This window comes from Sceloporus occidentalis, unplaced genomic scaffold (genome assembly GCF_023333645.1).
Source record: "Sceloporus occidentalis isolate IW3139 unplaced genomic scaffold, rSceOcc1.0.p SCAF_6, whole genome shotgun sequence".
NCBI classification, from domain to species: domain Eukaryota; kingdom Metazoa; phylum Chordata; class Lepidosauria; order Squamata; family Phrynosomatidae; genus Sceloporus; species Sceloporus occidentalis.
Window position 1 is genome coordinate 22713207 of NW_028316986.1, and position 16737 is coordinate 22729943.

Here is a 16737-nt window from a genome sequence, read left to right on the forward strand (position 1 = left end):
GACAAGGTTTCCCATGACATTCTTGCAAACAAGCTTGTAAAATGTGGGCTAGAAAAAGTAACTGTTACATGGATTTGTAAATGGTTGACCGGCCGAACCCAAAGGGTGCTCAACAATGGCTTTTTTTCAGCCTGGAGAGAAGTGACCAGTGGCTCTGTCCTGGGCCCAATGTTATTCAACATCTTTATCAATGACCTGGATGACAGAATTGGGAGCATACTTATCAAATTTGCAGATGACACCAAATTAGGAGGAATAGCTAATACTCCAGAGGACAGGATCAACATTCAGAATGATCTGAATAGACTTAGAAAGCTGGGCCAAAGCTAACAAAATAAATTCAACACAGAGAAATGTAAGGTACTGCACTTAGGGCAGAAAAATGAAATGCACAGATATAGGATGGGGGACACCTGGCTGAAGGAAACTACATGTGAAAGGGATCTGGGAGTCCAAGTAGAGCACAAGTTGAACATGAGTCAATAGTGCAATGCGGCAGCTAAAAAGACCAATACAATTTTAGGCTGCATCAATAAAAGTATAGTGTCTAGATCAAGAGAAGTAAAAGTGCCACTCTATTCTGCTCTGGTCAGGCCCCACCTGGAATATTGTGTCCAGTTCTGGGCACCACAATTCAAAAAGGACATTGAGAAACTGGAGCGTGTCCAAAGGAGGGCGACTAAAATGGTGAAAGGTCTGGAAACCTTGCCCTATGAGGAACGACTCAGGGAGCTGGGGATGTTTAGCCTGGAAAAGAGAAGGTTAAGAGGTGATATTATAGCCCTGTTTAAATATTTGAAAGGGTGTCATATTGAGGAGGGAGCAAGCTTGTTTTCTGCTGCTCCAGAGAACAGGACCCAGAACAATGGATGCAAGCCACAGGAAAAGAGATTCCACCTCAACATTAGGAAGAACTTCCTGACAGTAAGGGCTGTTCAACAGTGGAACACACTCCCTTGGAGTGTAGTGGAGTCTCCTTCCTTGGAGGTCTTTAAGCAGAAGCTAGATGGCCATCTATTGGGGATGCCTTGATTGGATTTCCTGCATGGCAGGGGGTTGGACTGGATGCCCTGTGCGGTCTCTTCCAACTCTGTGATTCTATGATTCTATGATTATTTGCCTTTTCTTGAATCAAAATTGCTCATGCTTGTTAGGATCAGAAAACTCAATGTGATACTCATTAATCATCAAAACGCTTATTCAAACCCTCATGGGAGAGTATTTCTTTTCAGTAAATTACTTCATTTACATCTGCAGCCTGCAACAGGAATTCTATATATACCTGCTTCAACAAATGTAGTTCAGGGAGAAGTGTGGGTGCCATTAATTCTTCTGTTGTTTCTTCATACCATTGGGTCCCCTTTTGAAATTAAAAACAAACATTTTAGCCCTAAATTTTTCTGATTTATAGTGGAAAGAAATACAGTATTACCACATTCTCTCTATGTAAATTTTGTTGCTGTGTGTCTTCAAGTCATTTTCGACTTATGGTGACCCTAAAGCAACCTTATCATGGAGTTTTCTGGGGCTGAGAGTCTGTGACTCACCCAGGGTCAGCCAGAGACGTTCACAGCCAAGCAGAGAATCCAACCTCCAGAATCCTAGTCCTACATTCAAACTGCTACACCACACTGGTTCCTATGATGGTTACTTTATCCCCAACCAGCATGAGCTTTAGTCTGCTGGCTGAGCATGATAGGATTCACAGTCCAAAACACCTGGAAGGCACAGGGTTTGGGGGCATGCTGATTTAGGAATACATTTATTTTCAAAATGGACTAAAGCCTAATTTTGATAGGCCAAAATTTTCTTCAAGTTCCCTTAAGGTTGAGGCTCAGTGTGATGTAGTGATCTGGAAGTTCATGGCAAACCTCCTCTGAACAAAATTTGGCAAGAAAAGCCTGTAACAGGGTTGCCATTAGTCAGGACAGATTTGCACATAACAAAAGCAAACTATTAAGGTTCCCTGTGAGAAGGCAGCACAAGATGCTGGGAATGAGCCCCCTAAACACGCTACCCCTCTGCCCCGCTGAGTTGCAGATATTCTCGCTTCTGTAGGACTATACATGTACACATCCAGCTGGAGGTGATGCTGAAACAGTATTGGTGAGGAATAGCATAGGATCTCTCTTTTTAGATTTCTAGTACTGTGATTGTCACATGGAAGCTACTAATTGTGCAAAGTAGTAAGAGATAGATAAGCAAATACCTCCCAAACTCTTTCAATGGCTGCTCTCTGCTCTGCCCACTAAATCATGAATGTTTATGGGCAGATAGTGGTCTGAAATCGTCCAGCTAAATACTAGTTCTGCTAATCTATGTTTTGGGAGTAAAGATTATTCTATGTTCTCCCTAAACTCAGCATTTTTAAAGATACAGTGGCCCTTGGTATCCACTGGGATTCAGTTTCAGATCTCCCCATGGATATCAAAATTCATACATACTCAAGTCCCATTAAATACAATGGCATAGTAAAATGATGTCCCTTATATAAAACGGCAAAATCGAGATTTGGTTTTTGGAATGCATTCTTAGAAAAATATTTTCAAGTTGTGGATGGTTGAATGTGTGGATAAAGAATCTATGGATACGAAAGGCCAATTGTATACTTAAAAATCTGAGGCAGTGTCTCTACCACCACTTCTATTACTTTGACAAATAGCTAAGAACTAGAGTTATCCAGGTCCAGCAACACTATACAGCAGTGGTTCCCAACCTGTGGGTCGGGACCTCTTTGGGGGTCGAACAACCCTTTCACAGGAGTCGCCTAAGACCATCGGAAAACACATATTTGCATGTAGCAATGAAAATAATTGTATGGTTGGGGGTCGCCACAACATGAGGAACTGTATTAAAGGGTCGCGGCATAAGAAAGGTTGGGAACCACTGCTATACAGTAAAGTTATCTGACCGAGTAGCAGTGGACAATTTAGGAAGAGCCTCCCCAAATGTTTCAACAGATTTCCTCTGCCCCACAATATCTACCTTGTAAGTGACCTCTAGCAGCGCGTAGCAAGGAGTATCTGTATCTACATCCACAGGGACAAGGAGCCTAGGTTCTGCTGCCAGGACATACAGATGTCGCAAAGCCTGAAGGTGATACCTGCACATAAAGACAATAGATTAGAGAATGCCTCTTTCCACATGGTCCTATTTGCCTTCTGAAATCAACTGATCAAGTCCTGTTTACATAACCTACCCATCAAAAGAAAAATGTGGAGATGTGAGGCAAGGCCTTTTTGGTGATAGCCCTGGTTCTATGGTACTCTTTTTTCTAAAGTGACTCATATCAAATTCAGCTTAGTAGTGTTGAGAAGAGGAATATGAATACATTCTTGCTCAGGAAAGTTTTTGAACAAGGTTTAAATATTTTCTCCAAATTTTTTTCTGAAGTTTTTTTTAAAGCTACCAGATGAAGACAAGAAGAAGGACCCTCCCTCCAGTCCATCTGTCATGGCCCTGGCCTTAGAGAGAAAAACCACTGGACTTGATCCCCTTCCCACTGCCATTCCCTTCTCCTGTTGTGTCATGTCTTTTTAGACTGTAAAACTGAAGTCAGGGAACTAATTGTTAATCATGTCTAATTAACAATTTATAAGCTGCTCTGAGAGCCTGTGTGGCTAAAGAGTGGGGTATAAATACTCCAAATAAATAAATGTTCAGGAATGTCTGTGCATGTATAATTTAACATTTTCCAAGATGGCAGTACTTTTCTTTTCCATAATAGCAAATGTTGATAAGGGGAAGGACATTCAGTTTGTCTCCATCTCTGCTAAGTCAAATGGCCAAGTTGTCATTAAATCATAGAAATTTATGTGTGAAAAAGACTCCATCCTTAATTTGTGTTCATCTTGTGCTTGTGAATTGAAACAATGCCTAGAAGACAAGCTATGTGTTGGATCAAACTGATTTTTCAAGATTTTGTTCTAATTGCATAATCTCGTTAAACCTTACCTGTTGTCTGTACTGTGGACGGGAAAATGAGGGTACAGTGCACAAAGAAGAGCAGCAATTGAAGAATTTGAAGTGCTGAGTGAATACCTACAAAAAACAGCAATATATCTTGATGCAATTAAAAACAAGGAGTTGCCACATGTGGCTTGGTAACCTCAAAATATTGGTGACTACATATCCCACTGACCCCAGTCAGGTAACAAGGATGATGGAATTTATAATACAAACATCTGGAGGGCATCAATTTTCCTAGTCTTATTATCTCTCCCACACAGTCAAAAAGCCCATGCAATGTGCCCTTCTGAAATCCATACATCAACTCTGTGCCAGTTAAGTTCTAGGAGGCTGCTTTATACAGAATCAGTCTATTGGCCCACCTAACCCAGTATTGAATCAAATTAATACTAGTTCTGCTGTTCCTAGAGAGAGATCTCTCCTAACCCTGTTAGGTGACGTTCTTTTGACTGAGAATGCCTGGGACTTCTGCACACTAAACATGTGCATCCCAGCCCTTGAGGAACGGCCCTGCCTCACTAGCATATTTACACAAATTTATCTTCCATAATCTAGTTTTCTTCCAAGAGCTAGTTTAAAAAAAAAGAATTCCAACAGCAGCTAAACACAATACTTCCCAGAGTAAAAAAAGTCCTGTCTGTTGACCACAAACTTCTGCCCAGCCTTGGTCTTCTAACTCAAGATTTTCTCAGACATTCATTTGTGTTTTCTTTTCTTTTTTCCTTCTGAGACATAATGATTGGAAACTTGTATTCTTTTGTAAAAAAGGCAGAGTCTGAAGTCCTTACCAAAGTGAAGGTTGTCCCAAATATCAATTACAGTGGACTAGAAACATATACATCTCCCTGTCTGGAGTCTTACTGAACACATATGCAATGATTCCTTGATCATTATGACAGGTGGTAAGGTTTTATTGCCTGTCAGTTTATATGCTTGTATACATAAAACAGTTAGCTTTGAAAAAATGGATTACCTTCCCCCTCCCAAAAAGAGGAGTCCTAGAGCCATATGATGTGCCATATGGAATCCATAGTTCATCTCCCCACCAGTCTTCTTATGCATAAAACGGCAGAGTTGGAGGACTTTCAAGTTTCCAGATCCAGCCATCACCATTGCAAGTGAGAGCAACACCACACTCAAACAAGTCTCCAAGTTATAGTGTCCAGCCTTAATAAAGATGTAGGAGAAAAGATGTCACTTCCACTTTACGTAAATATTTTAAATTATCTTCTGAGCAGTCAAATGAAACAATCCCAAGGCCTAAAAAACCCTTGTTAAGAAAGCTTTTTTGGTGGGCGGACAGGGTTTACAATCTATGCATGTTACAGCCATTCTAGAATCCAATTTCAGCAACCCTTCCATTTTAGCAAGACCCACCAGCTTCACATGTATATTTGTCTTGATATTCTAAATCGGGAATAAAAGAAAGATTATATTAGAAGCTACTGGCTGATTTGTGAATGATATGCAGTTGTAAATATATGTTGTTGTATGCATAATAAAGGTTGACTGACTGACTCACATTGATATGCAATAGCTCAATCAGGGTTTACACTAGCATCATTATTATTAGTTGTAAACTAGGCTGGTGGAAATAAAAAAAGCTTGTGGAAAAACCAGGAGTCAGTTTTAATATCAAAGAACTAGAGCACAATTCTGGTACAGAAAACAAATCTTATAAACTATTCATTCAACTGGAGCTGTATGATAAACTCTGGAGTTTCACTTTTACTAATGGTGAATCTGGAAAAAACTTACAATGGAAGCTGTCACTGAAGATAAACACTTCATGAAATCTTTTGCAAAAGCGAACTAGAAAGAGAAATTCAAAATGAACACATCTTAGAACACAAAAGTCAACTGTAGTGCAGGGACTGAATATAGGTCTGAAAACCTGCAAACCCCCACTGTGATACCATTCCAGTCTTATATAGACTAAGTCAGATGATACCTGAGGACTTGAGACTAGACTTTCCATACTAGGGGTAGGCAACTTGTGAAAGTCAAGGAGTCTTTTTTTAAACCTGCCTGTGATCTTTATGGATGACTTCCCTGTCTATCCACTCCCTATTTTTGAGTGCCCCAAATCAAAATCTGCAATGCATTTGGGACATGCAATTTGCCCTTTGAATGCACTTTTATTGTCATAATTTTGATTTTATTTTATTTGCTTTTAAAAGGTCGTTTAAAAAAAAAGGAAGTGACTAGCAAATCACTTCTAATGTGTAAAAATACATTTTGGTGTCCAAAAAACTAATAGGGTGAATTGCAAAAGCAAAATACACCCAGATATTTTGGGGACTCAATTTAGGGGAGCAATTAAGAGGATCTGTGAGACACTGGTGAGCTACACATGCAGCTGAACATGTTCAACCTCCTCTCTCTCTGGAACCCACAAAAAAAGAAGCAAGGCTTCATTAGTTATGGCTGTAGTTTTATGGGTGATGTCCTGCATCCACACTTGCACACACACAGAGAAGGCCTAGTAGGGCCTCATACTGCAAGTATTCAGAAAAGCAGTTTAAAATACTGTATCCCTTTTCAAATGGTCATTATTGTGCAAGGAATTCTGAACTTTGTATAATTGTTCCAATGAGACAGCTGGTTGTTTTATTTGACTGTAACATGCTGACTGTTTTAGCTCCTGCATTTATTGGCTAGATTCATAATTTATCGTATATGTGTTTTTTGTGTTGGCTGTTGAATATATTATTGAATATATACTTAATTATTGCTCTGTTTCAAAATGATGGTATGATGCCTAGGAATTTGCGGGGATGGGTGCCTAATACACATGGATAATAAAATAAAGAAATATGTACAGTATTACTACTTTACCTGGCTTGTCCTTCCCTGCCCTTGGATAATTAAAGACATACAATCCTGTGAGGATGGAAGCAAGTATTCTGTAGACAGGCAATGGACTAAGCCTGTGGAGAGGAATCTCTGACTGCTGAATGTTCCCCATTGGGAAAGCCCTATCCTAAGCACTGTCCCTGGGATTCTCCAAATCCAATCAATGATTGGAGACAGTGGGGATTCCCTTCCTGGAACCTAGTCCCTTATTCAGAAAGGGGAAACTGAGGAGAGCTTGTTTGAAGGGAAAGGCTAAAGAGAAAAGCTCCACCCAGCCCTTTGACTTTTTGGTTAATTATATTAGGAGCTAGTAACCACATCCCTTCACATATTTTTTAATTTATTTTATTTCATTTCTATGCTGCCTTTCTCCCAGGAAGAACACAACCTGGTCTCACGAAGGAAGCAAGGTGTGTCTATCTGGTCCCCATCACTTTTTAATTCATCCTCCCTGGATTAAGCAATTCCCGTCAGATGAGAAAAATACTGGCTTCAAGTGAATAAGAACTGCTACACTAATCTAATAAGAAGTGAAAGAGAAGTAATAATAAATATTTTCTAACTGGCAATTCACTTACCAAGCAATTAAAAGCAGCTAGATTTTCTGAACCAGCAAATCGAAAACCCAAAGACAAACAGGCTCCAGCAATGATGTAGACATGAGCCTGCCTAAAAAGAAATTTGACATGAAAGGTTTTCCAATCAACATTGTCAAATCATCACAAAGGCTTTCACTTCATCTCCAGTTAAAAGGTGTGATACAATGGCTTGGGCTTCTCACTATAATTCCCTAAAAATACAGACTTGCTCTATTTCTATATGGAGAAAAACTGCTGGACCTGATCCCCTTCCCCACAACCATTCCTTCTCCTTTTGTATCGTGTCTTTTTAGATTGTAAGCCTGAGGGCAGGGAATCATCTAACTAAAAGTTGGTATGTACAGCGCTGTGTAAATTTACAGCACTTTATAAATAAAGGATAATAATAATAATAATAATAATAATAATAATAATAATAATAAAAATAATAATACTTTCCTTAAAAAAAAGAGAGAGAGAGAGAGAGAGAACACAATGGAAGACTGAATTGATCCTTCATATAGGTTATGTACCAGGACAATCAAATGATGTGGCACATCATTTTTTGAGACGACTTCGTAAGACTTATAAAAAAAATCCCAAGTGCTAGAAAAGTCTCATATTACATTGTTGTTTTGGTGTGCCTTCAAGTCATGTGGAAGTTATGGTGACCCTAAAGCGAACCTATCACAGAGTTTTCTCAGAAACATTTCTTCTGAGGAGGCTTACCCCTTGTCTTCCTCTGAGAATGAGAGAATGTGACTTGCCCATGATCATTCAGTGGGTTTCCATGGTTGAATGGGTTTTGAACCCTGGTCTCCAGAGTCCATAATGTTGATGTCTGGACTGTCATGGCAGGAAGAACTGAGGGAGCTTGTTGGCTAAAAGGACAGGGTGCATGGTGATAAAAATCAAAGTAGATACTTGCTGGAATCTTGTACCCTTTATTTCTTTCTTAGAATCCTGGAGTTGGAAGAGACCACAAGGGCCATCCAGTGCAACTCCCTGACAGATGGCCATTCAGCCTGTGTTGCCAAGGTTTAGCAACCAATGGCTCAGGAACCAACACCTGTCCAGGGACTACTATTTTCAATAGCACTGGCATATACCATGAGGATAATGGTTGTGGCTGGATACCATATTTCCTGGGTTTAGTCCTAAAATTTTAGATGTGATAAAGTATTCGTTTTTCCATTTCCCTGCTGCTGATCAAAGGAAAGGTTTTCTATAGTAGCTTGAATATCTTGTGTAAGGCCACAGACATTAATGAGGCACAAAAATAGAGAGCTATGACTCTACCAGTTGCCTTAGAATTGAAGTCTGCTGCATATTCCCTTTTCTCACCTTCTGGAAGGTGATCCAGGAATGAAACAAATTTCTTCCTTAAAAACTGCAGGTATGTGCCTGTGCATGTCTCACAATATTCATCCGCAAGAAACAAGTAGTTGTGATTTCCATGTCACACTGCCCAATTTCCCACATTGTCAGCAAGAGCAGAATGTTGCTTCTGCAAAGACTTCCCTGGAGTTGCCTACAATATATTTATTCAATCAATCAATCAATCAATCAATCAATCAATCCATTAATACTCCACTTTTCTCCCAATATGAGACCCAAAGTGGCAGTAATATGCAGTTTAAGATGCTGAAAAAATATTATTCAGTTGTCCTCTTCAACCCTGTAGGTAGAGAATAGTTTTTTTGTGGTTTTTTTGGGCTACATGGCCATGTTCTGGAAGAGTTTCTTCCTGAGGTTTGGCCAGCATCTGTGGCTGGCATCTTCAGAGAATGCTTGCCTGGAAAGGACTTGGGTATATATATTGTGTGACCTGGAAAGGCAGGAGTGATTTGCATGTGTATTGTTTTGTTGCTAATGGCAGGCCTCAGGGTGGGAGGGTCTGCAAAAGAGGATTAGTGTCTTCTTGATAGTGCTCATTGTCTGCTGGGAGATTTCTCATTTGCATTTGTTGAGTCATTATCTTGCTATTTCTCAAGACTGGTAGCCAAACCTTGTTTACTTTAAGGATTTCCTCCTTCCTGTTGAAATTGTCCAGGTGTTTGTAGATTTCAATGGCTTCCCTGTGCATCCTGACATGGTAGTGGTTGGCATGGTCTAGAATTTCAGTGTTTTCAAACAGTATTTTATGCCCAGGATGGTTTGTGGCATGTTCTGCTACTGTTGATTTTTCTGGATGGCCCAGTCTGCAATGTCTCTCGTGTTCCTTGATTCTTGTTTGCACACTGCGTTTGGTGGTCCCTATGTAGACTTGTCCGCCGCTGCATGGTATGCGGTAAACTCCTGCAGCTGTGAGAGGGTCTCTCTGGTCCTTGGCTGAGCGAAGCATTTGCTGGATTTTCTTCGTTGGTTTGTAAACCATTACCATTTGAAGGTTGTGCTTCCTCACCACTTTGCCTATTCTGTCTGTGACTCCTTTGATGTATGGTAAAAATACCTTCCCTTTGAGTGGCTGCTTGTCTTCACTCCTCTGGGTTTTTCTGGGCCTGACAGCCTTTCTGATGTCTGAGTTGGAATAACCATTAGCCTGTAGAACCCAGCCAGGTTCTTCAGTTCATCTTCCAAGAAGTGGGATTCGCATCTTGGAAGATGAACTGAAGCACCTTTGAGAGAAACAATTCCCTGAGGCTGATACTATTGCAGTGCTTGAAAATGAACTGGGGGGTGGTGGTGCACTGAGTGGGAAAAGCACTAGATATGTCCCTGTAGACATAAGATAGGGCTACTGTCCAAAAGATTTTTCAGCTCATGGGCAATGAGAAGATGTACTATGTAAGCATGCCATATATATGAATCCCAGAGACCACAAATTAGGATTTGCTCCCCCATGTTTAAGGTCTTCTGGGATTACCTCTACAATACAGGAAAGAACACACTGCAGGACCTCCCTCACTGCAAATGTAATGTGAGTAGGGACTCTAAAACAATCTTTAACTCACAGGTTGAAAGTAACTCATTAAAATGAATGATTTACATATAAACAATTATCTCTTCGTCATTTGTGGCAATAATAGTGAATAAGGGTGAATTGACGCTGTAGAATCTACAGCACTATATAAATAAAGCATAATAATAATAATAATAATAATAATAATAATAATTGCAGAGTGATACCACTTTAAGTGCTGTAGCTCCATTCTATGGAATCCTGGGGTTTGTAGTTTTATAAGGTCTTTAGTCTTTTCTGCCCAAGAATGCTGGTGCCTCACAAAACTACAAATCCTAAGAATCTGTAGGATGATGCCATGAGAGTTAAAGTGGTGTCAAACTACATTATTTCTACAATGTAGATGCACCTTACATTACAATATGATTGTAATACAACAAGGGATAACTCTAGTCCATTTGCTGTAATTGTAACTTGATTTTTAACTTTTAAGAAATTATAATGGTAACTAATTCATAGCAAGGAAGGAGAGCTTGCATCTTAAATGTTAACTGATTAATTTTTAAAATTAATTTTCTGAGCTCTGCTTTGACTACACATGCCTAAGGAAAGGCAAGTCGGAATCACATCTGATGACTTACGCCAGTGTCTCCAAATTCAAATCTTCTGATGAAGGCATTTCAGTTGCATGAAGGGATACACTATTCTCCCTGACAATCTGTAAGAAACACAGCAGAAGCAAATGGTAATGTCCAATCCTGAAAAGTTTTCCATAGTTTTATGGAAGTGATTATTCTTTTATTAAAATTATGTAATAAATTATTTTAGCACTATCAGGTTAACATACCCCTTTAAAATCAGGATCAAGCATAAAATGCTTTTATCTTGGATGTTTAAATAGCTAAGAATAAGAGGATTGGGGTAGCATATTATTCTATTACTGATATATTCTCTGAGCCTTTCATGTTGAATGCTTTTTCACATGTCAAGGAAGAGAGAAGAAATGAAAATTAAAGCTCCAATCTATGAATACATATATGGAAATAACTCCCACAAATGGAATTTATTGCCGTGTAATAATCAACTGAATTGCAATGTGTTTCTGTGGATTACTGTGTTGGAGCCACACCTTGCCTTCTTTAAACAGAAGGGCTCCTTCTGTAGGAAGGCTTTTGATCCAGTGGAGTATTTACAGTGATGGAAAAGGAAAAGAGATGATTTTCAAAAAATCGTCCCTCTCCCTGTAGCCTCTTATGTCTTTCTCCCGCAAACAAATCTGCTCCAGGAGCAAACTCTGGAACAATTAACAAAATGTGGTTCCAGAGGAAATGGCCTCACCTTATTTCTCACTGGCTGTAGTGACTTGAACCTACCTGTACTTACTGGGTACTCATTCATTTGATTTATAACCTATCTTTATTTATATGATTTATCACCTGCTAAAACAATAGTAGCTCAAAAGTTTTTAAAACATGAAATGATTAATCAAATTAAAACACTACTTTAAAAACATAGATTTAACATTTTTTAACAAAAACTCATTAAATTAATATTACATATTAAAAACTGCACACCAATTGCATGTCCTTCTACCTTGATCAGTTAAGGGTGAAGGCCTCTTTAAACAGGAAGGTTTTTGCCTGCCAGAAAAAAGAGAGCCAAGCGAGGACAAACAAAACCTCTCCTGGGAAAGAGTTGTTATTCCAAGGGAACCAAGTGTGTGCACTCAAAGATTCCTCTGATCTGACTCTTCTAAACATGTGAAGTTCTCTGGCAGATGTGCAAGGGAGCATCAGTTGATAAACTGGTGGGAAAAGGTTTTCCAAAATTACAGAATTAAAAAAAAAATCCTCTGGCTTACTAGGACCGTGTTTGATGCAGGCTACTTACTTGAGGAACATTGCTGTCAATCCACTTAGAACTGGGCAATATGTCATTCCACAAAATCAAACAGCGAGCAAGTGTCTTCAAAGAAAGAGACAATCAGAATAGGATAAAGAACAATAACAGCAACAGTGTAAGAATTATGATGAAATCAAGATAAGTTACTCTGGAGAGTTATAAATGCTTGAAGGCCACTTTAAATTTAAAACAGAAAAGTACCCTCAAAATCTTAAAACTATCCTATTCAAAGGAGAATTCAAAACCTTCTTTTGCTGCATAAATACAACATGCTACATCCATGTTTCAGTTTGCACAACTTTCACTGTAAATTTACTTGAACTAATCATGCTGTACTATGACAGCAGTGGGAATCCTACATTAGTGAGAGCTCCCAATTTTCCCAAAGCCCTCCAAAAGTCTCTCAAACCCACTATTTAAATGAATATGGGGTATCTTTTGCCTCCTATAGCCATGTGCCACTCCTGGAGACCGTCAGCAGTGGCAGATTTGCTTTAAACCCACAACCTCACAAAAACCCTTTAAATCTGTCACCAGACCTGGAGTTCTGAACCAAAAGTGATTTCCAGCTGTGAATGTTGGCCAGTTTTGGTGCAACCCACTGTAGAGGTGCAAATGGGTCTCTGAATTCACTGTGGTAGCCTACTCCTGTGCAATGGAATCAGCACTGGCTTATATAATGACATAAAGCAAAATTACACTTATCTTTCTTAAAGGGATATACTAGCATGGGCTTATCATAGAGCTGCTTTTCAAAATTTATTTAAGTGTCATTATCTGCCTTGGGCTAAGGAGAAATATTTTGGAAGTACAGAGCTGCCAGAAAATTATCCATATATCTCAAAGCGAGGGTGGTTTTCAAAATGTTAGAGTATGACTACACACACGAGATTTTGTTGCATATTTTGCATCTGATGGACACAACTGGCCTTGCAGTATTCAAAGTGACCCCAAGCTTAGATAGGATGAAAGTCTATGTGGTGAAAAGCTAGCTCTCTAAACAATTTTACAAAATTAATGGCTTAAAACAGTGCAGTTTGACACTGCTTTAACTGCCATGGCTCTATCCTATGGAATTCTGGAATTTGTAGTTTGTTGTGACACCAGGGCTCTCTGACAGAGAAGGGGAAATATCTCACCAAACTATAAATCCTAGAATTCCACAGCACTGCATCACAGCAGTTAAAACAGTGTGAAACTGCATTATTTCTGCAGGTCAGATGCAGCATTAGCCTTCAGTCTCAGACACAGAAAGGTAATTTATCAAAATTATCTTAATAGATATGGTACAACCCTGCATAAAAACACACAAGTTTGAGAAGTCTGCATTGCAACAGAAGAGCAAAACAAAAACATAAACCTACCCTTAAACAAATGTAAACCTACCCTTAGTAAAAGAAATTCTGGTTTCACAAAGTCCAACAAATACATAGTATCTGGAGCACGAAGCCAGTCAGCTATTGACCTAGCAACCAAAACCAAGAAAGAAAAAAGAAAAAAAATGTTATAAGGTTGAAATGGCTTGGCAAATGAAGCATGCAAACATGCTTCATCAGAGCACATTTTCACCAGCTGCTTGCTGTTTTACTGATTTCCTTTCCAATCTTCAAACTCCGTTGCTCTACTGTCAAAGCCAGTACCTACTACTCAAACTTGACAAGTGTCTTTGTATTTATCGAATGACAACAGCACATGGCATATTCCAGAGAGCACACAGGTTCTTTAAAGGGTAGAAGTATCTCAAGCATTTGATGTTCATAAGTTATGGTAACTTTTTAACAAAAATGCAGTAGAAGCTCAAAACATTCCTCTGCAACAGTTTTAGACATGGAGTAGTTTTGAAAGTTCAGGATATTTCTTTCTAGGCATTTCTCATGTGTGTGTTCTGTTTTATCCTCAGAGTTTACTTGACTGGACCCATCCCCATGAGATTTCTAGAGAAATTTGGAACTTTTTGGTCTGTTAGATGGGTTGTTGTTGTTGTTGTTCTCTGTGTAGTAGTCCTAGTATGCAGCAGGTCCTACTGCTGTTACCACACACTTTGGGGCAAATAGGTGGGTTGGAGAATGTTTCCAGTCCTTGATTCTAAATGCAAGGTGTCTTACACATATTCACAGTTTTAAACCCCATACCTGTTGTTAGTCTTTAGATATATCATTGCTAGTGCCAGAGTTGCACCTGGACAAGTCACATCCACATTTATAGTATCTCCTTCCTGTCAAAATAAGAGTAAACATTCAGGTTAATTTACCATATAGTCCTGTTTCAATAATGATGGGTGCCAAATACAGCTAGAAATGATGGAGAAATTCATTCAGTTTGTTAGTAGGAATCAATTCACACTTCCCAAATTGATATGGGAACTGGAATGTAATTATGCCTCACATTTTGACTTGTCTGAATTTTGCAATGTAGTTTTCCTATCAAAAATTAATACAAAAAAAGTACATCAGAAAAAATACAAGCAAAAGGGCATGAATTACATATGAAAATGTGTACAATTTTGGTGCAGACTTAAAAAAATGTGACTTGGCTACAGAAGTGGAGGGAATGAACTTGTGCTTGAAAAAAACCTGAATGTTGTAGAAAGTCATCCACAATTTTACATATAGACAAGCTGAGGGAATGTTCTGAAGATGTTTAAAACAGTTCAACTCTAAAATAAAATTTGGCTTAGCCTGGTTAGTAACACAGGCTAGAGACAATCCATGAGAGTTCCAGTGAAAGCTAATTAATTGAATATATCCCTTATGAAAAGATGAAAGAGAAAAACAGCAGTGAATAAGGAATTCTCCTTGCCCTAACTCAGTGGTTAGGGCTGTAGCTCAGTGGTAGAGGAGGCCTCTGCCTCAACTGCCAGCAAAGACCCATCTGAAACCATGGAACTTCTACCAGTGATAACAAACCAGATGTAAGGAACCCTTAACACTCCACCATGTTTTCACTCTACAATTCTCATCAGCTCCACCTGACATGGCAGACGGTAAGGGATTGTGGGAGATGGTAAGGGATCATGGGAATTACAGGCCAAAAAATGTGGAGTATCTCAGGTCACCTAATCCTGGTACAGAGAACAGTGAACAAAATGACAAAAGACCTGTCACAGTAAATGGAAAAAGTTAAAAAAACAACAACAGCCAACCCTAAAATGATTACCTTAATTTGGTAACTTGGAGACTTGTGCTTTTCACGGTGCATTCCAGCCTGAAAACGCCGATGGCCACCAACCATATACTGGTAAAGCTGCTCAGGTACATTGAGGTCTGACATGCCTATCAAGTTGCTGCCATGCTAAGGGAGGAATCAACATGAAAGGATGAAATAATTCATTCATGTAGTACAACCAGACATGGTTAAAGCCAACCCTCTACATTTCTGGTTAGGAAGGGTGAAAAACACAACTTGTTCAGCAAACAGACTGATGTCACTTTTGAATTAAAATCCAAAAAACAAGCATTGCATAAATATTAGTGAAAATGAGCTGTACTTACCCCAAGACAGACCATGCCCAAAGCTAAGCCAGCAGCTAATGAATAGGATTCTCTGTCAGTGCAATACTCCATCTCAGGACCTGGGGGACGACCTGAATCCCAACAAATCATCCCATAAATAAATAAATAAATAAATCCTACTGTAAATCAACTTTTGAAGAAAAAAAAAAAGCAAGCAAACATTTATTTTTTTACACAGCTAAATTTGAATTATAAATTCAGGACTGAAATGCTTAGAGAGTTTGCAAAACATCCTGAATGCCTATGATAATAAAAATCAAACTATCTTTTCACACAACTGCTTTATCACCTCAAATGTTTACAGCTACCACTTCTTGAGAGCCAAGTGGACAGGTGTCCAGTGAATGGGTTCAATGTGTGTAATCTGGCTTGCTCTTTTCTTTTTAAAATCTTTTTTTCATGGGTAAGTAAAAGGCCACAAACAAGGTAAAAGACCAGTTAGAAATAAAGCAAAGAAAATAAACTGTATTAAAGTTTAAATACTCTTAAGATCCTGTCTGATCTTGGAAGCTAAGCAAGGTCAGCCTTGGTTAGTATTTGGAGAGAAGACCACCAATGAACATACCAGGTGCTGTAGGCTATATTCTGAGGGGAAAGAACTGGCAAGACCACCTCTTGAGTGTTTCTTGCCTAAGAAAATCCTACAAAAGTCAGGCAACTTGAAAGCATACACAGGGGAAAGATTTTGATCATGTGATTTCCTTTTTTGCCTGGGCATCAGGAGGAGCTAAGATATCCATGAATGGATTCTCCTCTGCAGATAGCAAATCATGAGATGAAGGTAAGAGAAATAGGGCATAATGCAAGAAGAGGGCAGAGAGGAAGAGAGAGAGAAAGAGAGGCTATGAAACAAAGCAAGAGAGAGAGAGAGACTGTTTCTTAGGGCAAGAAGAAGGGATGGAAACAGGGGAGACATTAAGCCAGAACAACGAAAGCTGTTGAGATAAAAGAAGCTGCATGGATTGTCAAAGGAACAGATCAACTTTAACTGATGTTGTATGTTGTATATTTATCTGCT

At 39.1% G+C, this 16737-nt stretch overlaps 1 protein-coding gene across 4 annotated transcripts in view; it reads right to left on the reverse strand.

Moving 5' to 3' along the window:
* The window catches only part of LOC149310493 (anaphase-promoting complex subunit 1-like), a 72114-nt gene that overhangs the window by 13432 nt on the left and 41945 nt on the right, over positions 1-16737 (reverse strand). For all 4 annotated transcript variants that reach the window (XM_089529064.1, XM_089529066.1, XM_089529065.1 and 1 more), the window contains 12 exons: positions 15699-15790; positions 15364-15498; positions 14340-14422; positions 13594-13672; positions 12196-12270; positions 10947-11023; positions 7404-7494; positions 5728-5781; positions 4943-5136; positions 3955-4041; positions 2986-3103; positions 1283-1360 (listed from right to left, as the gene is read on the reverse strand). In XM_089529064.1, the coding sequence (XP_089385190.1) occupies positions 1283-1360; positions 2986-3103; positions 3955-4041; positions 4943-5136; positions 5728-5781; positions 7404-7494; positions 10947-11023; positions 12196-12270; positions 13594-13672; positions 14340-14422; positions 15364-15498; positions 15699-15790 (1163 nt within the window). The remainder of the gene's footprint in view (positions 1-1282; positions 1361-2985; positions 3104-3954; positions 4042-4942; positions 5137-5727; positions 5782-7403; positions 7495-10946; positions 11024-12195; positions 12271-13593; positions 13673-14339; positions 14423-15363; positions 15499-15698; positions 15791-16737) is intronic.